Genomic DNA, 23790 nt, shown 5'->3' on the forward strand with positions numbered 1-23790 from the left:
GGGCTGGGATTCTACACATGTAGTCTAGTGCCTTTAGACCGAAGGTCCTGTATTAAAACTTGCGGGCTAGTTGTTAGGCCTGACGGGCTGTTAGGAAAGACCACCGGTCTGCTTGTATTTATTATTAATTATATCTTAAGTTATGAACACTGCAGAACAATAATTTTCATATCACTGTGCTCATTACACCAAGAGCTACACACTGATGTGAAACTTGAATGTTGAAAATCAATTTTTACTTGAGTTTCCAAATGCCTTGTGACTTTCCAAAATTGATGCGACCAGTGTTAGGTAAACAATATTCAAATGTCCCTACACTTCCAGAACAAGCTGAGAAGTCCCAATCCTACACCACTTCTACCTCACATCAAAAGCTACCGGCCAACAGTGTGCAACCCAATCCAGACCATATACATGCATGCCATGTCCAGAATATAAAGCTCTATTACACTGCCACAGGTAGCCCAAAACTGACCCTGACCTTTGCCACAATCTATCGAGGTTTATAAGTTACAAATGTATGCTGACAGATATCTGAAAACATTCAACACTCATACATACAAACATACACACTCTCACAAACATGCTCTCACAAACATACATTGTACACACTCTCACAAGCATACACTCTTACAAACATATATTGTACACAGTTAAGTTTAAAATACACTGACTCAAACATACACACGCTCACAAACATACATTGTACACATGGCACTCTCACAAACATACACACTTACAAACATATATTGTACACATATATTGTACAGTACACATGCACATGAGTCAGTACCCAATGTTTTGGAAAAATTGGAAAAAATTAAAATCAATGAAATAAGTTTACCGCTATCTTTATTTCCCTCTAATCTACCTACATACCAAAAACGATTAAAATGTAGTTCCATTCTGGACTTATTTGCTTTACAAGATTTTGCTAGAAACACCCCTGCAGTTCCAGAACAAGCTGCTAGGGGGACAAAACCCACTTTACTTGACTTTTTGGTGATAGTTTTTCCTGTCAAGATCATGTTAAGCACAAACAAAAGATACAAATTAAAATGAGTTCTGCTGCAGTACCAAGGTCAGACACAAGGAGGCCCATATTTAACCTTGATCTTACTAGTACAAGCTACCAACATACCAATATCATCACAATCCATAAAGGCGTTCTGAAGTTATGATGACTACAAATGGGCGTAAATACACAGACACATACAAAATACTTCCATTTTTAATGGAGGTAACAAAGAACACATACATTGTACATGTAGGTGTAATGATTGTGAATTTACTGCATTGCACAGAGTCAAATCAAGAGGCGACAAGAGAAAGATTATACATTGCATGTTGACATACATTGTACATGTAATATCCTTAATACATGTTTCTATTAGTATATAGTAATAAAAGGTTATCATGTGAACATGAACATTTTTTTGCTACGTAGTACCCATGCCAGGACAGTAACTTTCTTTAAATTTCTTTCATCAGTTCTTAAACAACATTTTACATGTATGTCAGGGGAACTGGACAGGTTTATTAAGTTAACTGTTATAGTGTTCTATGACGGACACCGTACTTGTAATGTACAACCTGTTAGAAAGAAGACATAGACCCCCTCAAAAACTGGTCCCAACTAACATCTTGTGTAATGTAACAGTGAAAACATATTTTGGTCAACATTCTTTACTATCCAACTTTTCCACAACTGTAAACAGGTCTGTTGAAAGAACAGTTGAGCAGGCTATGGGAGTACTTAACGTCCTGCATGATTATTGTTGGTTCTCTAGTAGTAGAGGGATAAATCTCTTTGAGTACTCTAGCAGACAATTGTCCTCAGCAGTTCTCTTTGGATTAGGTATTGTTCTCCCAAATTCTATCTCAGATCTCCTGCAGTCTCTTACAAGTCTCTTTTTTGACATCATACATTTCTTACATAATTTTCCATTGTTTGAAAAATCACCTGTGAAAACATGGCTGCCATGTTGTTTTTATGTCATTGTTAGGGTTAGACGCTAACCCCCATTTAATTATCTATTGTTCAAAACAATTGATGGTATCTGAGGGGGTCCAACCTTCGGTGTCAAGAAGGAATCTACAGCAGTTCTCTTTGGAGTCTCTTCTTGTGGGGACAGAGCTCTTCCAGCTCTCTTTTGGTCTTGTCCTTTGTGATGAGATCTCAATTGTCCACTACAGTACTCAAAGAGATTTATCCCTCTACTAGGGGATCGATCTGGCTTTGTTGACAAATAAACCAGTTGTGTTGACTTCAAATTGACGTTCTGGGGAAGTTGTGCTCACTTGACGTGGGAGTGTCCAGTAGATAAGAACACCATACAGTGGACAAGTAGACATAACTCTGAAGCTGGGAAAGGGAAGACACACAACTTGTCAGCTGTATACGAAAAAGGATACCTACGTGTAGTCTGGTTACCAAACATATTTTAGCTCTGACTTGAGTCTTGCATCCTCTATTTGCAAAGAGGATCATGTAGGACTTGGGAGCTAAAATAGGTTTGGTAACCAGGCTTATAAGATGAATATCAACAGAAAAAAAGCATTCATAGGAATGGAAATGTCACCAAAGTGCACAGGTCTTCTATGTTGTAAGTTAAAAGGATTAAAAGGAAACTTTGAGGTAAATCTAACTCAAATCTAACTACAATGTAACTACTGGGATATTGAAAAACAGTCTAACACAAATGAGATTCATTTTGTAGGAGACCACAAGATGACTAATGTAAGGGTGTAGTTGAAAGGTTGTATATTTTTAATATAAAATGTACTCTGCAAGACTTATATCCTAGAGATTGACATCAAACCATTTTATAAATGGCAGTTTTGTTACATTTTTCAACAAACTGGTACTACTACAAGTATAGGCTTCCATAACATGTAAAAACATTTTTCTGTATGTGCTAGTACATGTTGGCTTTAATAAACATTACAGGATCGATGAAGTTTCACTTTCCTGCTATGTTGGACAACATAGAAAAAAATTTACATTATATATTATTAAATTATAAGTAGCTGTTAACGAAAACTTATTGGGCTACAATGCCGCTACATGTATGCTGAAACAAGTTACTAATTATAGAATTTGATGTTCTTGTTAAGATGTTGGATTCATGGCCGTCATTACTCACCTTGTAGCTGTGTAGATATCTGGACCCACTGTGTCAACCACTCCATACACACCTGTCTGGACCACGTCATGCTGGCCACTCCCCGCAGATAGCACATCTACAGACACAACAGGTAACATCAGGGTCATCTTGGACGGAAAAAACAACACTACAAGCAGTCCTGTTTCTTCCAGGCCATATATACATGTATAATTTAATATGCACATCAGCAGAACACACTGCACCTGCAAGAAACTCTAATTTTTCACTATTTTCACATGTTTGGTCAATGTTGCATCAGAATTTTTCCTGTTGCAGATCCATGTAATATCTTTTCCAACAAAACATTTGGAAACTAAAGACAGGAACCTTCTCTCATGGCTGCTTGTAGGATGGCCGGCTATTTCAAGAACGCGACAAATTTAAAAACTAGACTTCAAAACGCTGTTATCAAAATTCCCACCCGCCCCAAAGCCTGCACAGGAGGCTACATGTAGGAGTCATCAGCTCTTTGAAGTACATTTGTACCAGGGGCATATAAACCCTTGAATTATGCTTTGCCCCCCCCCCCTATATAATGTTTAATCTCTCTTCCGCAACTCCGTACATCAACCTCCCCTATCTAGGAGACTTCCTTCTTTATCAGGTTTCTTGATGTAACGTACATTATGTAACTATCAACCCTGCTAACACAAGCCGCCGGCTCCTTTGATATTACAGCCCCGCCCTGTCCAATCTTTGAAAACTGTCGGGCATGCAAGTTTGTCAATCAAGTATGTGCGGCCGTGGGAAAAGGCCTCGCCCTAAAATGTATCACATAGTTCTGAATTAAGTTTAAGTCACAGTCACAAGTTTAAGTTTAAGTCACATGAGCTTCTACAACATATAGCGTCCGACAGTATCAAACTTCATTATACATGTATTTTCCCCCAGAGTCGAAGCTTAAGCTATTAAGTGGTTTCATCGGCGAAGTAGGTCGCAATTTCGTGCCTTGCAGAAAATTGTTGATACCGTGGCACGCAATTTTACAGACACCAACACTGTACCCTTTATAAAAAGTGTTCTCCAAATAGCTTAAATATTCATAACGTCATCTTATGACTTCTCTTTTGACGTGTTGTTACATGAGACAACATGACATATAGTAGACCTCTTTATAGACCCTTTTTGTTAAATTTTGGTTGTATTCCTCATATAATATGGGAAAACCAATTTGACTGATCTCCAAGCAGCCAATGAATACTATCCTTTGCCACCTTAGTATCGATCGCAAACCACATCGGGAGGTAGTTTTGAACCGGTTTCACCAGATCCGATTTGCATCTGAACACATTATATGATTCCAATGTAAGTTACATATTGACCCGGTCATGGATTACAGGGTAATATTTCCTTATTTACATGCAGTTATGAATCTACCTGGCAGCAACTACAAGAGCAGTAATGACCTAATAATGTGTCCATTCTAGGACGAGCTTCACCGCCTCTGGCGGGACCACGTCGGCATTTGGCCAAGATACGCTGGGAGAGAGGCACCAGCAAGCAGGTCACTGACCTCTGGCATTGATAACGCACTACCTTGCATATTTTCCTCATTGACAAAATTAAGCAAATCGTGATCAGGCATGATTTGAACAGAATGTGTGGCACATGGACAAGATGTGAGGAATACAAGTTAACCGAATCAGAGTTCAGGCGGTTTTGTGTTAACAAGGCTTAATTTAACAACAGCAAGAATACGACAGTCTATAGCCATGCATATAGCATGCTATGTTTTAATCTAATGACTAATTTACGTCATGGAATTCCCTCATAAGATCAGCTAACTGTAGTGTCGCGTGGGCATAAGGATTTCTCGTTTCATTCTGTTTCTGGGAAAAGTGGCTCACTTCCTGTCTGTGTATGTCAGATGAGGGTACAGTCTGACCTTTTCCTTGACCTTGTCATGCATCGTGCTTGACAAGTGAATTCCAGACAGGTACTCCTTTGTTCTGTGCAACTTGTGTGTTTCCTGTGTTTGTGATATACATATACATGAGTTCTTTGGTTGAGTCAGTATCAGTCGCCGTCCTGCCAGCAAGTCGAATGTTCATGATTTGGTGAGTTTTGTTCTTTTCATGTATTAAAGGCCACACTGACTTAATTTTATGACATCAGCGCACATTGATTTTTGCCTGTTCTCAATAAAAAAAAAAGATCATGTCCTCCGAGGCTCTGGCCTGGCTCTAGGCCTGGGTTGTCCATGGTATATAGTTAGCAACAATATTATACGGAGCCGGTGGTAACTCTGGAGGATGGCACCCAGGCTACCGAGGCTCCACGACTCAAGAACCCAGTACATACGTCTAGTGCCGATTCATAAATTCCACAGCATGTAGGATGTAGTGTGCAATCGTAAAAAAACAGCCTGCAATCTGGCCTTATACATGCTGTTAACGCTGGCCTGGAGGCTTGATTGTGCTAATATTAACTAAAGGGCCTGGGTGTTAACATTTTTACAACCTTTGTTTTGTTTGTAACTTGTCCCGAGCAGTGAGAATTAAAATTGAGTGGTCAAGGGTTGCTTTTAAATTCCACTTACTTTAACTGACGGGGTTGTGAGAAAAAGAAATATAGGAATACTATATTTTCTGAAAAGTATGGCGCGTTTCTCATTGTAACTACTGTGTGTACATTCTTGCATCCAGGTTAAGCCTAGTCACCTGCAGGATACCGTGGAAAAGAAGAAAAAATACGAAGAGGTGTACGTGCAAAGAAGATGGCGTGTTTGACGTTTTGTTACGTCTTCCTACTGGTCAACGTAATTCCATCTGTCCAGGCCGGCAGAGATGCAGGGTTTGGGGTTGGAAACGTCACAATACGTGAGGATGCATCTGTCGGCAGCACAGTCAAACACCTGCGAGACTTTCTTAACGTCGGCGGTGGCCTAATGGAAGAGGAAAATGGAACGTCGTGGTCAGTGAACATCACAAGTGGCAACGATCTTGGACGGTTTGAAGTTGTTGTTGAGAACTTGACGCTAATCGTCGCAGCGCCGCTGGACTATGAGTATAACCCGCGGTACAACCTGTCCCTGGAGCTGAAAAATACTGGAGACAACAGCGTTTGGCATGTAAACCTCGCCATCGTGATCACGGACGTGTGGGGATACCCGCCATACTACAGCAAACAGTGTGAAACACCAGTTATACCTGATACTGGGACGGCTGAGAACTATGTCGTACTGAGCAGTCATAATGGGCATTACAATGTCAAAATTAATAATGGGAAAGAAGCACAGTACAACGACTTTTTTCCCTACTTTCGTCACAAATCCCGCTATGCTATCATTAACGACTGTTACTTTCGATGGTGTTTCGCTCTGACCATTATGTGGAATGATTTGGACGCGCTTCGCCCGGCGCTTGAAGCGCCTCAGAATGGAGGAAGAATAGAGTTTAAATGTCACGACAAAGAGTTGAGAAGTGTGGGCAAGTTTATGTTTTTGGATGTTTCGAAACAAATGTTGCCTGAGTGGGCACAGGATAGTCGGTGTAGCATGACAGAAGGTGTTAATTATGTTGTAGTTGTGGAGATGAATGATCTAAGGTCCACTTCGTCCTATTGGACACAATGTAGCGCTAACGTCACCTTTCACGACAATACATATCCCGTTGATTTCATATTTCAGTACGACATTACAGGATGTTCCGAGGGCAGGTACGGTCTGTACTGTGACAAGTACTGTGTTTGTAAGAACGGCGCCCGTTGTCATGGCTTTAACGGTGCCTGTGAGTGCCGCCCGGGTTGGAGAGGGAGGGCCTGTGATATTCCCTGGCCTGAAGTTGTCATCATAGCGTCACCTGGCGATTCAGTCGTGAAGTACATCGGTACTAATCTGACATTGACCTGCCTGGCTCCACACATCCAAGTTGCTAGTATGACGTGGATTCATGAAGCGGAAAACTATTACAATGACACAAAAATTATTAAAGAAGCTTTAGGGGCGGTACAGAACAGTTCCATCAACTTCCAGCCAGTCTCAGAATCCGACAACGCTGGTTATACTTGCGTGGTAAAAGCTGTAAATGGTGAAGTAATTAATGCAATTTTTACCCTCAACGCCACCAAATGCCGACCTAACTATCATGGGGAAGGTTGCAGCCAAGTGTGTGACTGTGAGTACGGAGGGACGTGTGACAGGTGGGAGGGGTGTCTGTGTCCTCCTGGTCGTCGTGGAGACAGGTGTCAGCACGAGTGCGCACCTGGCACATTCGGGAGGGACTGCAGACTGAGGTGTTACTGTGAAAACAACGCCTTGTGTGATCCAGTCAATGGCAGCTGTATTTGCGCTGAAGGACAGTCAGGCGAGTTTTGTCAGAATTCCTCAAGTCCTGAGAAGAACCAAGTCGTAGTTGTAGTGTTGTCGTCCGTTATCCCGACTATTGTTCTAATCGCCTGCATCATTACTGGAGTCCTGGTGAAACGGAGTCGCCGACGCCAAAGAGCAGAACAGCCAACAGCGGACTTGGAAATGACGCCATTCATAGAAAACCTTTCATCATGGGAAATAGATAAAGAGGACATCCACCTTGAACACATGATCGGGGAGGGCGAGTTCGGCCATGTCGTACGGGCAAGACTGCGCGTGCCTGAAGGCTACCAAGTTTTGGTTGCTGCCAAAAGTATCCGGCCTGACCGCATGACGGCGTCTGCTGTCCGCGACTTTCGCCGAGAAATGGACATTCTCGCGAGAATCCACGAAGACAAAGAGGGGCACCCGAATGTGGTGAAGTTTTACGGAGTTCTGACTAAATCCGACCCACAGTACATCCTGGTAGAGTATGCAGCTAATGAGGAACTGCGCCGGTATCTGTGGGGTTTGAGAGAACAATACAGGGTCACAGGGCAAAGGAAACTGTTAGAACGTCTCGGTTTCGCTTGTGACGTGGCCTGTGGGTTAGCAGAGCTGGCACGGCTGAAGATCGTGCACCGAGACATCGCAGCTCGTAACGTCGTCATCAGTGACAGGATGGTGGCTAAGATCGCAGATTTCGGACTATCGCGTGACGTCTACGCGTCATCGGCATACAAACGCACGAACCAGGGCGGGGAGGAGGAGCTGTTACCGCTGAAGTGGATGGCCGTGGAGTCGTTACGGGACGGGGTGTACACGTGTGAGAGTGACGTGTGGTCGTACGGCGTGCTGCTGTGGGAGATCGCCAGTTTTGGGGAGGAGCCGCGCTACGCTGGAAGCCCCATGCACCCGGACGTCTGCACACTGTTGGAGCTGCTGAAGAAAGGCGTCCGTCTGCGGCAGCCGGAGAACTGTCCGCTGCCGGTGTACCGCATCATCAGGTCCTGCTGGATAGTAGACCCCTCCAAGCGGCCAACGCCTGAAGTGCTGCTGCAAAAGATTGAGCAGTTGAGACCGCCGAGGCATGCGGCCCACCTCGTTAATCATGGTATGACATGGCAGTGAAGCATCTGCTATTAACAGGCAAAGTCTCATGGGCTGTGCTGAATCTAATGAGAAACAAACGTATAAGGCTTTTTTTACATAAGGCTATTTTGATTTGATATATGCATTCTACAACATTGGTATCATCTTGCAATTTTTTCTTTGCAACTTACGGTATATATTTGCTCTTTTCGCAAATGTTTTGTACGATTTACAGTATGGTTGTTAACTTGAGAACGGCCAAAAATATTTCCGCGAATGGATGTCATTCCATATACCCAGTCAACATGGCCTAAGGGCCTCAATGTGGAGCAAATTGTATTTGATTAAGCAGAATACAAAGTACCTGTGAAACACATACAATCTGAGCGTGATGTAGTAATGCACATTGCCATAGCCTGGATCCCAGCACTGTGAGGCGAAGAACCATTATAATGTCCATAAAATGTCTTTGGTTAGCCGAACAAGGCTGGCATTCCTGCTAATTCAGCCAGAAGTTTTGAGACTATTATCAATTGTCAGTGCCCAACAGTAGTAATGACAGTAGTAACTTAGTACAGCGTAGTATACGTAGTAGCAGTAGTACAGTCACTGTGGTACTGTAGTAGCCCGACAGTAAGGAATGGTGTTGTTGTATATATTAAGTTTAAAGACATAATCTCTGTTAATCATACTTGCATACTGTATTTTTCAAAATTATTGTTAACTGTCATAATTCTATGTTTGGCTATATATATTAGTAACCTTTAATTTGATGCTCTTAATTCAGAACTACTGTATAAAGCAAATAGTGGGTGTTAGTAGAAGTGTGGATAGGTTTATATGTAGAACTATAGAAACACAGTAGGGAAATCTATATGTCAGAAATCTATACTTTTTCACAAGTTTGATATTATCAAACTTGTGAAAAAGTATAGATTTCTATGATATACCTTTAATGCTTAATGTATTTTTTATTATTATTAGGCCACATCAATTTGTTGGTTCTCGGATTTTTTCAGGAAGAATATGAAGCGACAGGAAAAAAAATAAGCAGGTCTAGGCAAACATTGTACTAAATGCTACAATTATAGGAGCCATAAGTCAACACAAAAGGCTGTGTTAATATATAATATTATAATTATATATGTTATTAAACAGCGAATTTTGAACTTTTAATCAAACCACCGCACTGGAAAAACTGCAACAACTAGGAAGAAAAGGACTTTCCTCAACTGTTGGGAGCAAAATATGAGCATTTTTGAGTTGATTCAGAACCAGAATTTTTTTTTGCAAATCAGAAAAAAGACGAATCCGAGAACAAAAATTTAAATTGGTGTGGCCTTACGTGAAGTCTTTTGTCTTAACCTTTGTTCTTTTTTCATATGATATTGTCTAGTCCAGACCTGTCTTCTTGGTCTGTAGTTTATTTTACAGTATACAGTGCTCCTCCCCGGGAACCATCAAATTAGGGATGTCCATTTTACCGAGTGGTGGATTATCACACATCTAGCCAGTCAGAAAGACATTCATGCGGCCACACGCCTCCTGCTGATTGTGCCTATTCATGCGTCCGGTTCGCACGTACTTGTAGAACGACCGTAATGTGTTGATTGAAGTGATTAGGTTTATAGCGCATTGATGCTTTCGACTGCCAGCAGAGGTTGTGTTTGGTGAAAGAAAAAGTCCAGTGCTAAAAAGAAACCCCGATAGAAAAGTCTAAAAACATGCCAAAAATAACCCCAAACAGCGAGATGCTAGACTGTTTGAGAGCATGAACCAACAGATATAAGAACTCTCCCACACTGTTCATGTGTGGCCTACTCAATAACTATGGACTGAAACCCTGACTGCTGTCTTCTTACTGTAATGACTGATTTTTAACGATACTGATATGTTCACGGTTTTCACGGTCACTTCTGTACCGTGAACTCATCAAACCGCTAACACTCCTTCGCCCCAAACAGCAATAAATCATTCACATGTTTTTCATGTAACGATGTTACGTATATTTGAAAACAAATGTGCTACTGTTAAGTATCAAAATTATTATAATGCTATAACTGATATTAGAAATCATATTATGAGACACCGAATCGAGTGTCAAGCCGTGAACATGACTTGAACCGTGAACATATCAGTACATGAACACCTCAATTTTTCTCACACCGTGAAATTTTGAAGTGAATTACAGTAGTACATGTACAAATGCACACTGTTTTGTATCAAATGTCAACAATGATTGTCCTATTGTCTTTAACCTGAGTGTATATTTACTGGTCTTTTAATAGTGTGCAGGTAATACATTCTAAAATAATTTACTTATTTTAGAATGTATAGTATTACCTGTATTTTTTAATATATCGATGCTTTCTAACTTGGTAAACTTTACAATTTACAATACTTGGTTTTTAACTGGGAAGGACCAATAAAACCATCTTGAATCTTGAACCCTGTTTGCCTTGCTTGACTGACCTTGCGTAGCTCCTGTGTGGTGAGTTGACTGACTCCCTCCTGCTGGATCCCCTGGTCCATGGCGTGGACATCCTCCAGGTGCTTCAGCAGACGTCTCCTCAGCAGGGACTTGGGGAGGTACGGGTTCAACAGCAGCACTCGGCTCAGATAACCCTGCCATGGACAGAACAGGGTTCCAAATCCATTTTTGGGAAAAGGTGCACTGGTGCACCAAAACACACAAATTTTCTTGGGTGCACCATATAAAATATATTAAAATAGAATGTCAGCAAAAACTAATTAAATATGTTTCATTTTAAAAAAAAGTATAATTACAGTAACAATGATTTTATTATTTTTCTGACACTTAGATGTTATTGCATATGCTGTATACTACTAAATGGAATACATTTAACAGCTTAACATACATGTAAACCTACAAAAATATTTGGATGCATGCGCAGAAAAAAAATTTTGGTGCACCCAGCTTTCGAGCCCTGCAGAAGATACATGTAACGTTACATGCAGGTAATACATGTATTAGGCCACACCAATTTGATTTATTGGTTATCAGATTCGCCTGCTGAATTTTTTTCTGATTTGCAAAAAAAATCCATGGCAGCATGACTACTAGAACCAGCAGGTAGCCTGTAGGGATGGTTTCCTGGGAATGTCGGACGACTCGGACCATTACCAACTCGGCCCAGACAACTCGGTACACATCGAGAGGCAAAGTCGTCACTCTCCTGTACACTGAATAACTAGACTTTTTTGGATCCCGTTTTATAGCCAAACAATTCAATAGTTCTGTTGTCTAACAAAATATCACAGACAGTCTCGGTTAAAGCCATGTTGATTGCCCAAGCGCAGACAGGTTTTGACTTTAAAAAAACCTCAAAGTCTACAGATCGAAGTTGTCTAACAAAAAGACGCGGTTGATTGCCCAAGCCCCGGTGGTTTGGGACTTCAAAAAATCTCATAGTCAACATGGTTGATTTGGTGGTGGGCCGAGTTGACCAGGGCGGTGGGCCGAGTTGACCAAATTTGTGATGGGCCGAGTTGGTATTGGTCCGAGTCGTCCTGATTCCGTTTCCAGGCTAGCTAGCTTTACATACCACGTACCACATACATACATGACAGTCATCAGTCATCAGATGTTTCGAACACTGACGCCGCTTCGAACATCAAACGCTTCCGCATTGATTTGAAAAAGTCAACCGCCAGGACTGATGGAGACAGCTCACCAGTGGGAGGTGGTGTTTTATACACTGCGGGCCCGCCACCCCGAGGGAATATTGAATCAAGGGCCGAAATTCCTAATGACAGGTGGATTCAACTGACAAACCCACTGGTGAGGCATACCATTATTACCATCGTACAAGGTGTGTATTTTTAAACATACCAGCTGTGTCCTGGACAGTCTGTTGAAGTGAAGACCAGGATGTGAGAATGTGGGGCGGACTCTCAGGATGGCAGCAGGGGAGGGACTCTCCTCTCGTAATGTCTGTCATCACATCAAACCACAAACATAGTCATGCAGCAATTTACCTTTTCTTGCATAAGAATTCTTCCTGCAGGAATTCCTACAACTTCTGTAGGAAGAAATTTTCAATATGAATAGTTTTTATTACTCATTTAAGTTAATAGCATTATTCATAACTTTACGTCATACATTTATTGTATTTAAAATATTAGCATGTGCCAAAATTGAAATTCCAAACTTAAAGTGGGGAGTGTTCCTTGCGGATATGCCAAGTATTGTCACATTCAATTCATCTAGAGTTTTTTTAGTTTGCTACCAAGTACAATGTATCTGAAAACACAAACATTCACACACGCAGACACACACACACACACACACACACTTGTACACACACACACACACACAAACATACACACACGCACACACAAACACATTCATACACACATGCACGCACACACATGCACATGAACACACACACAAAAAGAGAGGACAGAAGTTGACTATAATAATTGAGAATGTGGAAACATCAGTAAGACTTACACTTGCGCACAGTTCTTCTAGTTTGGTTCTATCTCTGGAGTCTCCCACACGTGGCAGTTTTCTCTGCAGAGCCTGTACAATACTGGGATAGTACGCTGCTCTCTCCATGTGGTAACTGTGGAAGAAAGTCACCTTCTGCCCTGCTGACCAAAACTGGGACGACAACAGCTGCTGGGGGTAAAAGTAACTGGAAATAAAAACATTCAGATGTTCAGAAAATAACCAGTAAACATTCAGTTGTTGTTGCTATATATTATAACTGAGTTCCACGACCTCATACCTTCACCAAATGATGTTAACCCTTCCGGTTGACGAATTATACAATTTTAATCATTGATTTTGCAAAAAAGAGCCTCATTTGGAGGGATTACATCTCAGTTGATCATGCATATTCTCCACCCAACGACAGCCTTATCTTAACAAAATAGGCTATATTCTAGCACTTCCTCATAATTATGCAAATGAGGCCATAATTTGAATAAATTATCTTTATTGATGTTCACCTTCACTTAACTTTTAAATGCAGCAAGTATGAAATTCCCAGCAATTACAACTATAAAATTATAGTAATTTTCCATTAATTATGCAAATTAGGTCTTCATTTACATAATCTGTATCCTCAGATGTTTTTCTCGTTCTCAATTACATGTCACAAGTGTTTCATAATGCTATTTTTGAACGAAGCAGATTTATAGAGTTTCCTCATTAATTATGCAAATTAGCCCTTGATTTCCATAATTGTCATTTGATTATGTCAAGCATCACTTCAGCTACCAAGATCGCGAGATATTGAAACCGGAAGTTCTGCGCCGAGCTTTATAGTAAAAATTCAACTACTAACAGTAAAACCAACATGATTATTATAACAATATGTACAAGTAATATTAAACAATGTTGCCGTATTCACTACTATACCTGACATTTGACAATAAATACTTTTAGCTGTTAGCTTCTAATATACTAAAAAAAGTAAACAAAAGAAAGAATGGGGGACCTAATATAGATCCTTCAGTGGAACCCGTGCAGTAACGTTAACATTACATACCATTTTCTCATGATATGCCCTACTTACATGTATAGTGAAGGAAGACTATTGACCTAGTGTAACAACAAAATAACATAACCTAACATAAGTAAAGAAATATTCAATGTACTTCTATCATGCCCGACTCGGTATCTCTCCACGTACTAGGCCATTTGTACAAAAGTTAATGTAATATTTCAAAATTTATTTCATTTGTGCGAATTTTCGACGCTTATTCTCCAACCCCACCCCAACACACACACACACGGAACAAGACGGATTTTCGAAAGAGTGGTCATACATGTACATTATTATGAGTCTCATATTGTCGGCTCTCCCCGGGTATACTGGTTACTTATGCATTCAAAGGGAGCGAAAACCTAAACATAGATCAGAATTGCGTTCAAAACAGACACTGCACAAAAAGTTGAGTTTACCAAAGGTTGTAAACTCAGGTAATGTTTACTTTGTACACAGTACCTGGCTTACAATGGTAATAAATATAGGTCAATTGCAGTAACTCCTTAGCAACCCTTTTTTAAGTCCGGTATTTATATCTACTTCACCTTCATTTATTACCATTGTTAAGTTCAGAAGCGTTTATTTAAGAAAACAAAGTAAACATTACACAACTATATACAGGTATCAGTAAATCTAGGTTTTTGTGCAGTGAGACTACACAATGTCCACACAGGAGCATTACGGTTGTGGCTGTAGTCTGCTTATACATGTACCTACTGTGCCCGACTGTGCTATAAGGATATCGTACTGTTGGAAGTAGTCGGTAAGTTTGCATTCGCCATTCCTCGTCTCTACCATGGGGTCGTGTGGCGTAACAACAGAGCATACAGCTTGGAACCAAGAGGTCCCGGGTTTGAATCCTGACATGCCATGTCATTGTCATTTTCTGGACCTTTATCATGGCCAATGTAGAGGACAAACGCATTAACTTCGGACAAGAGACAATAGGCATACTCATTTTCACCTGAGTTAAGTAAGGAAAGCCGTGTAAAGTGCACTTCCCAAGAGCACATACACGTACAAGATCGTGGTATCGCAGGATTCGAACTCAGGACCTCTTGATTTCATTAGCCCAAACGCTCTGTCGTTATGCCACACGACCATACGGTGGAGAATTCGGTTCGGAGCGACGCAGTAAAATCATGTATTTGACCATTTATTCTGACGTTATAAGCATATTCAGCACTCGATAGTCCACAAGATCATGCTTTGAACTGGTGCTCAACAGACCCTTAGTGTATGTTTGAGTTCAGACGGATTTATAAACTGTACTTTGAGTTGAGAAATCCATAACTTAGAATAGATGCTAGACATAACCTAATTTCCATAATCGATTATTATATATAATAAACATTTAATGAAGCTAAAGTTGATTAGACGCCAATAGCTGAGATTTTGTAACAATCTCAGAAAGAACAAAAATTGATGTCAACGAACGTCGATGAAGGTTATAGACATCCAGGTAATACGATACGCCAAAAAGCAGTTACTCAAGCAACAGTTTACTGGATTTTTTACAATTTTGGAAACGGTCAGACGTTTCAGCTAGCATCCACTAGCTTTCATCAGTGATGTCAACGAAGTCAAACATTACAACAATGATTTTCAATTGCTGTAATATATTACTTAACTTAACATTTGTATGCTTGCAAGTGTGTTCTAACTTTATGTAGTACTTATGAAATTAGAGTAACTTCTGGGTAAAAATCATTTATAGAAGAACTATGTTTTGTTTACTAGGAATGATCAATGTTTCTAATTTATAGGTGACTGTGTAAAAGAATGAAGATTCTACTATCAATCCTAACTCTTCTCGCCTGTGGAGGAATTGGCTATTACATGTACATGATAACAGTCGTGTATGAAGATAGGATACCACTATCCCCAATGCCACAACCCAAGAAGATGGACAACAGGTAATCAGTGTTTTATGATCAGTCTTTTATCAGTAAATATATCACTGACAATTCAGATCGATTTCCAAGTTAACGGAATTTGTCACAATTACGCAATATCGGGCTTGTGATGTCGTTCGTCCGTCAGGTTGACGAGGACTGCTTGTGGACTTGTGAACAGTATACATGACATTAGTCTCAATTTTTTATACTACTGTCAGTTAGTCTAAAAATACAACGATTTTTTTATACTGTGCAAAACGGGATGCCATACTGCAAATTCGAGATGAAGTACAAAGCATTTCAAGTCCAGATTTTGGAGTATACCTGTATATTGGGATAAATTTGAAGACTTTCTCCATACAGAAAGACATATAACATACCAAAGGAGTTACATGTAGAGGACTTCTGGCGCTCTCTATATCTAGCAGACCAACTCGCATGGTATGTTGTCTGTCTTTCTGGCCAATTTCTACTCTTCCAATCTCTTCTGAAGCCTGGTAAGTCTGTACAGCCAACACTACGTAACGGCTTTAAAATATTCAACTCTGTTGAATCCCAGATCCAACCACAGCAAATCTATAGATACAACTCCTGTACAGGATTACAAGGTCATTGTCATGTGGACAAATTTGTGGGGTGTTCGACTGAAAGACGTTGGGCGCGAACTCTGCCCCTCCATGCCAGAGTGCGTCATCACAGGCGATCGCAGCCGGGTCGACGAGGCGGACGCCGTTGTGTTCCATGATGACGACCTTCGGACGGTTTATTCCGAACTCGCCATGCCACCAAGACGATATCCGCACCAATATTGGGTGTGGTATACTAAGGAATGTCCAGCCAGACCAGCCAGAGGTGTCGATCTAGTGTCGTACAGTGGTGTATTTAACTGGACCATGACTTACAGAAATGACTCGGATGTTTTAGCTAGTTATGGCTCCACTAGCCTTGTCTATCAAGGGCTGGAAGAGACGGACATCTCTCCGGAAAAGGACTATACCGTAGGGAAGAAATATTTAGTAGTGTGGTTCGTCAGTAATTGTTACAAATACCTTCCTCGGTTTGCGTACGCGATGGAACTAGTGAAACACATTAGTGTGGACGTGTTCGGCAGATGTGGGAAAGCCGTGTGTCCAGGGAGAAAAAATAATGATTGCTCGAACAAAGTCATCAAACAGTACAAATTCTACCTGTCCTTCGAAAGCTACAAATGTAAGGAGTACATCACAGAGAAATTCTGGAGGAATGCTATTGGCAATGAAGTTGTTCCAGTAGTGTATGGACCAGGGAGGACGGATTATGAGAACTTCGCTCCTCCTGGTTCCTTTATCCATGTAGACGACTTTGATACGCCTAAGGACTTAGCAGATTACTTAAAGATACTTGATAGAGACAAAGAGAAGTACAATCAGTACTTCAGGTGGAGGATCCAGCCTCCGAAGAGTGCATTTCCCGAGGATTATGGTGGTTGGTGTAATTTATGTCGAAAGCTTCAGCAGGTACGTCCAACAGAGAGGAAAGTGTACACAGATTTAGATAGATGGTGGGAAGGGGAAAACCATGAGTTCTGTGAACCTCTTGTTCTCTTGGACCGTCGGGACCCTCTCAATAGCATACGTTTTAACGGTGCACACCCCAGTCCTTCCGCGACCGGCGTCCATGGTAGTTCCTACTTATTTTGGAGTAGGTGTTTTTTAGTGGCCGTTCTGTGCCTAGTTACTTAGTGAAAAATCCTAGTGGTGGATGTAGGTCGATGTCTGTATCAAGTTCGACCCATATAGGCTGTGTTTGGTATTTTTTTGTCGGCGAATCTTCGCTTCCGGGTATCGCTCCGAGGCCGCAAACAGTGAAGCGTCCGGAGCGGCTAGGCCGATTACGTCATAGCTAGGGGCGCCTGACATGCCCCAGAAAATCCATTATTGCAATAATCTTTAGTTAGTACTAGAATTTTTTTCTAAATCTGGTACGTTATACAGTACGGTACATGTTTCCTTCCTATATAAATGTGATATGCGGAAAATTTTTTTCTTGCTGTACGGCGTCAATGAAAAACGCCTCTTAACTATTAGGTTTCAATGGGGGCAAGAAACTGGGGTGTGCCCCCTTAATAGGTGAAGTCCATTTTGTGCCATTGGGTCATCACCACCCCTTTATGAATGCATACGTATAATACAATAGGTGGAATTCTTTTCATCCTGTATCCTAGTGAACAAAAAACACCATTGCCAAAAAACACCAAAGGGTCTCTGCAGTACCAGGGCCCGGTTCTGTGGAACCAACTTTCCAGGGAGCAAAGACAGCTCTCAACTTTGACATCTTTCAAAGACTCTCTGTGAGTGGGGCTTGTGTTACAAATGTTTTTACGATTGTTATGTATGTTGAGTTGAAATTGTAATGTATATTCTTGTTGTGTGTTTTCCCATTGTATATTGTGCATTTTATATAATTATGTAACCCCAGAGATACCTGAAAACAGGTCAGTAGACCTGAGCGTACTACTCTGGTAAAATAAAATAAAATAAATAAATTGCTGTGTATGTAGCAACATCCGTGAATAGTTTCATCAGGTCGGTAAGTCACTGAAATAATTATAATGTCATTATGTCAAGCATCACTCAAGCTACCTACATGTACATACCAAAAATCACGATGATCCATCAATCGGTTCTTGAGTTATCCTCCTTTAAACATTTTTCAACAAATGCCCCTGCAGTTCCAGAGCAAGCAGGTGGGGGGGTTCAAACTCAATTCACTTCATCTCCAACACAAGAGCTACATCATACATGTAGTACATGACATATACCATGTAAATTTTGTGACCCTAGCATCATAGCATGCCTGGATCATAAGGTATCAAAACCGAAAGTTCTGCTGCAGTACCATGACAAGCCGCCAGGGGACCCAAAATCTAATCAGTTCCAGGTCTCTTCAAGTCCTACCCACCTACCAAATTATCAAAATAATCCATCCAGGCGTTCTTGAGTTATCGTGTTCACACACACACACACACACAGACACACACACACACGAACGCCCCTGAAAACATAACCTTCTTGGCAAAGGTATTTAGTCAGTCAAAACTAAAAAGCAGACTTAGCAAAAAACATCTTATAAAATGTATGCCACAAATTGAACCTTCCACCTGGTGAACCACTGCGTTAGCCACACAGTGATTTCAGGGGTGCCAGAGTCAGACAATTTTACAGAATACAGTGCAGTTTTACGGAATACAGTGCAATCGTATTAGTATACAGTGCAATTTTACAGAATACAGTAATTTTACATAATTAATTAATTAATAATTGCACATAATTTTAGAGTAAAATTGCACTGTATACTCTGGCACCCCTGGATTTATAGCATTACCATTGCAGACTCCAGGAAGAATAGTACTTAGGACATTTATGTGACAGTGACACTAATGGAGATCCTAACAAACAAACAAACAAACAAACAAACAAACAAACACTTACATGAGTGGTAGGACCAGCAGCCATACAAACGGCAGTGAGGCCACCAGGAACACAGGTAATGTCTTCAGCACATCCAGTTTGAACTAGGGAAGAAAAAGTACAAATAAAGCAACCACAACTTCCTCTAGGTACATAATCTATCATTAGAAACTTTTGATTCAACTTCAATATTAAGACCATATTATGAAACACAATATAGTTGTCATAGCAACCCTTTAAATAAACTGAGCTACATGTAATTACTGTTTGTAAATTTATCTAATTTCTAGCAGTATTAAACTTAAATGGGGTACTCTCATCATTGACTGGCATCCACTAGATTTCTAGTGACAACTGATTGGCATTGACTAATGCTAGTTTTCATTGAATTTGGATGACCACCATATATATATATATATATATTTGCTAAGTAGATTCTAGAGAAAGTAGTGGTCAGTCCGAAATTATGTTAGTTGGCAAACTTCTTAGACCAGACCGAAATCAGTGTGCAAGATGATATCATCCATAAATGTGATGATTGGCTGAAAACCACTTTTACACAGCTGGCTTTGTCAAATTGTTCAGGTACAGGTGCAGGTACGGATGTAGGTTACTGGTACACCTGGTACAGGTTTAGGTACAGGTGTAGACACAGGTGCAGGTATACAGGTGGAGGTGCAGGTACAGGAGTAGGCACAGGTGTAGACACAGGTGCAGGTACAGGTGTACATGTAGGTGCAGGTACAGGTGCAGGCACATGTGTAGGCACAGGTGTAGGCACAGGTGTAGGTACATATATGTAGGAACAGGTGCAGTTACATGTGTAGGTACAGGTGTACAATGTAGGTACAGATGCAGGCACGTGTAGGTACAGGTGTAGGTACTGGTGCAAGCACAGCTGTAGGTACAGGTGTAGGCACAGGTGTAGGTACATGAACATATGTAGGTACAATGTACATGTGTAGACACAAGCGTAGGCACCTGTAGGTACAGGTGTAGGCACAGGTGTAGGTACATGAACATATGTAGGTACAATGTACATGTGTAGACACAAGTGTAGGCACAGGTGTAGGCACAGGTGTAGGTACAGGTCTGTAGCCTGATTAAAACACTTAACAGCTGGCTACCCCAACATCCATGAAGCCAGACAGCAAAGTCTGGTTTTACATGTGACTACAGAGTCTGTGTAAAACCAAAGTGTAAGCTGCACCATCACTGCAGAAATTCCACGAGTACTACACCTGTCGACAGCTGTCAATCTCCCTCCAGGTGAGCCTGCTGTAGTCCCTGCCCAGGGTGTGTTTGTGTCTCATGATGCCGACTGCAGTTTTCCCCTCTCTCCACGACTGAACAGCACCTGGACAGGCAGACACATGCCACACTTCTTACAAAAACAGCCGGTATGATTATACATGTCTGAAATACAAACAAAATACCCATAATAAGAGCGTCCTTTCCTTTTTTGTGGAATACAGAAAATTCTATCCCGTCTCAAAATTGTCAGTAAATGACAAATGGAAGCCACTTGAACTGGAAGGCACAATTTTACACAAAGATATCAGGCCCTTAGCAAAGCTTAAGCATAACACCAGTCTTACACATACAAATGTACAGTCAACCTATCTTTTTCTGTAATTTACTAGAAAAAGTTTGTCCTTGCACTGCAGTCAGATACTGTTAGCATGAGAGGACCTCTTGTAAGTGTTATGAAAACCATAAATATCATTCTTGCTTGCAATAGAAGGCAAAACATCTCTGGAAAACTATTGGCTGTAGAGCCAAGCACAAAATGTGCTGAATTTTGTCATTCTCACTTGAGGGGAACCATGATGATTTTTCAAGTAGCATGCATACATAATGCAAAAAAATTACACTTAAAATGTAGCTTCAGCTTGAGTTTATACTATAGCTAAGTACACCGGTCACCCCTCTTCTTCTCGATACATGTAAGTATGTTGGGTTCTCTTACGTGTAGAGGTATGCCACTTCACACCACTGGGCTGCCGGCTTTACCTTACCAAGCATCCAAAATGACTGCAATCCCTCACAACATGTCTAAGCTGAAGCAGCCTCATTATACACAATGGTGCACAATGTGTAATTGATATATGAGAGCCTAAGCATGTGTAAAACAATAACTGCTTAAAATGTTGTGTTTCCTGTTTCAGTCCTGAAACAATATTAGGGTTGGTACAAAATGTAGGTAGGGATTATCTTTTCTTTTTTTGGCTTTGGCGATCTCTCCAACTTTTACAAAAGAGTTAAACATTTTAGTAAAACTTGCATGAGGACACTTATCTTTTCAATGTCAATGTTGGAAAACCGATGTACAATGATCATCACTCAGGTGTCAGATTATGGGAGTTAGAAAAGGTTTATCAGCTCGCAAACTTTATGTCCCTTGCAGGGCCCCCCCCCCCCAAAAAAAGTCTAGGGTTGGCAGTTTTTTCTAGGGTCGGTCCGTAAACTGGAAACACATCATTTTTTTCCCAAGGCCTTAGGATTTTCTCTCTCACCACCATGGCCCAGGTTCTATTCCCATCGTGGAAACCACTTGTAACAAACTGGGGCAAGCAGTACAGAAACGCACAGAAACACAAAGGCAGCTCCTGTGAATCAATCCGGGTCGGTAGCTTGCGAGCCTAATACCATAACAAGCCCGTAGTCAGGATTTTGAAAGGGGGGTTCTTCCCTCTGCTTGGGGGAGCAGCGAGTGCCGTAGGCGTGAGGCAAGCGCCGAAGGTGCAAGGTTCCTAGGGGGGGGTCCGGGGGCATGCTTCCCCGGGAAATTTTGAAAAATGAACCTTTTCTGCATTTTTTTAGAGGATTTCAAAGAAAAAATCAGAGATAACTTCATTCAATGACAAGTGAGCCTTTTTCCTACGATTCCAGCCTCGCTGGTGACACAAATCAGTCCATCTTTTAAAGAAAAATGTTGGACCTTTAGAATTAGATAAAAAGTGGACCAAAATGTGGACCTTTAAGCCTTGTGGGGGTGTTCGTCCAAAATGCATAACCACTAGGCTAAAAGGTCCAGGACCCATTGGACAGGTTCACTTTAATCAATACTGGCACTTAAAATCCACCGTAACACTTACAAATTATTATTACAGACTGATGCGAAGATGGAAAAAGGGGAAATTCTTGCACTTCTGACAAATCTTTATCCCAATAATGACACACAGTGACTTACCATTGATAAATTGCACATAAACCTTGCCAGCGGTGGGGTGTGTTCTCTGTAACAACTGTCCTATCCTCTCATTCAGTCTCACATACAGGGATAACATAGACGACGTGCCAGGCTCCTCTTTGTCTTTCTGCTTGTTAGTAGAGGTAGATCTCCAGCTAAATAGAAAAACAAAAAACAACAAATGTCAGTGACTATTATGACTTACCTTTCTTGATTCATGATTAAGTGGTGTGCATTGCCCAAAGAATTTGCCTATGATAATTTTGATATAAAAGATACAGTGAGTCACCTTAAATTTGGGGCAACCAATTTTTCATCTAGATCTTATACAATCCAAAAATTACTACAAACATTATCTGAAACATTGCTGGTACAGTATTCCTGTCCAGAGCAGCTTTCTTCTTTTTTTTTTAAGTAGGGTAATCCATATTCATAGATGTAGATGTAGATTCCATCCACGTGTGCCTGGGGGTCTGGCCTGGTGACTGCCCGAGTTTTCCGCATACCCTTTGACATAACGGTTTCAATGACTTCTCACACGAACGTGTGCAGAACATTGGAGCCAAACCCGCCACCTGAGATGGACCGCCGGGCTTCTGTGTCCTTCCAGAACGTGCAGGTTGAGGTTTCTGCAGGGTGAGTTGGCGAGGAGAGCCCGGCATGTCCTCACATGGGCCCGGCCCAGACCGGCACAACAACGCAGCGCCATCTTGGTGAACTTTCACCCTCCCAAGGGCGCGTTCTCATTGGCTGATCAGGGCAAGGTAGCCTCTACCAGGCTTCGGAAGGGTATGTTATCTGTCTATTTGACCAATTCTACCCTGAAACCTGGTAGAGGCTAGTTCATGTGTCTCTGAATCAGCTGCTCTGAATGTAACGCACATTACACTAATTTGGACGGGATGACGTCTTCAATCTAAGAATAGACAATATAATTTCATAGCTTCACCGACGTTGTTCCTAATAGAAAAACATTATAGCAAAATAAATCAAACGACTTTCTACTTTCACATAATGATCATAATATCTGTACAACTGAAAATTTAATGCAAGCTACATTATGTATTATATTCACATAATCGCAAGACTCCGTACTTGGTAGAAAACTTATAATACAATTACACAATTTTCAGCAATGCTACGTGACTTTCTGGTACCACGTTATAGTGCACGTGCACACCTGA

At 41.1% G+C, this 23790-nt stretch overlaps 2 protein-coding genes across 2 annotated transcripts; one reads left to right on the forward strand and one right to left on the reverse strand.

The window, feature by feature from the left end:
• Positions 1-1055: 1055 nt before the first annotated feature.
• On the reverse strand, positions 1056-23326 carry LOC109462818 (LETM1 domain-containing protein 1-like). Its single transcript, XM_019759445.1, has 9 exons — positions 23182-23326; positions 22607-22761; positions 20655-20770; positions 19435-19517; positions 13022-13208; positions 12401-12502; positions 11020-11172; positions 3147-3243; positions 1056-2365 (listed from the first exon to the last, which is right to left on the reverse strand). The coding sequence occupies exons 1-9, from the start codon at positions 23313-23315 to the stop codon at positions 2298-2300; spliced, it is 1095 nt and encodes a 364-aa protein (XP_019615004.1). The 5' UTR covers positions 23316-23326; the 3' UTR covers positions 1056-2297.
• On the forward strand, positions 4779-9174 carry LOC109462779 (putative wall-associated receptor kinase-like 11). The gene is made up of 2 exons (XM_019759373.1): positions 4779-5224; positions 5813-9174. The coding sequence occupies exon 2, from the start codon at positions 5884-5886 to the stop codon at positions 8584-8586; it is 2703 nt and encodes a 900-aa protein (XP_019614932.1). The 5' UTR covers positions 4779-5224; positions 5813-5883; the 3' UTR covers positions 8587-9174.
• Positions 23327-23790: the final 464 nt, after the last annotated feature.

Source organism: Branchiostoma belcheri, unplaced genomic scaffold, assembly GCF_001625305.1.
Source record: "Branchiostoma belcheri isolate BF01 breed outbred unplaced genomic scaffold, Haploidv18h27 scaffold12, whole genome shotgun sequence".
NCBI lineage: Eukaryota > Metazoa > Chordata > Leptocardii > Amphioxiformes > Branchiostomatidae > Branchiostoma > Branchiostoma belcheri.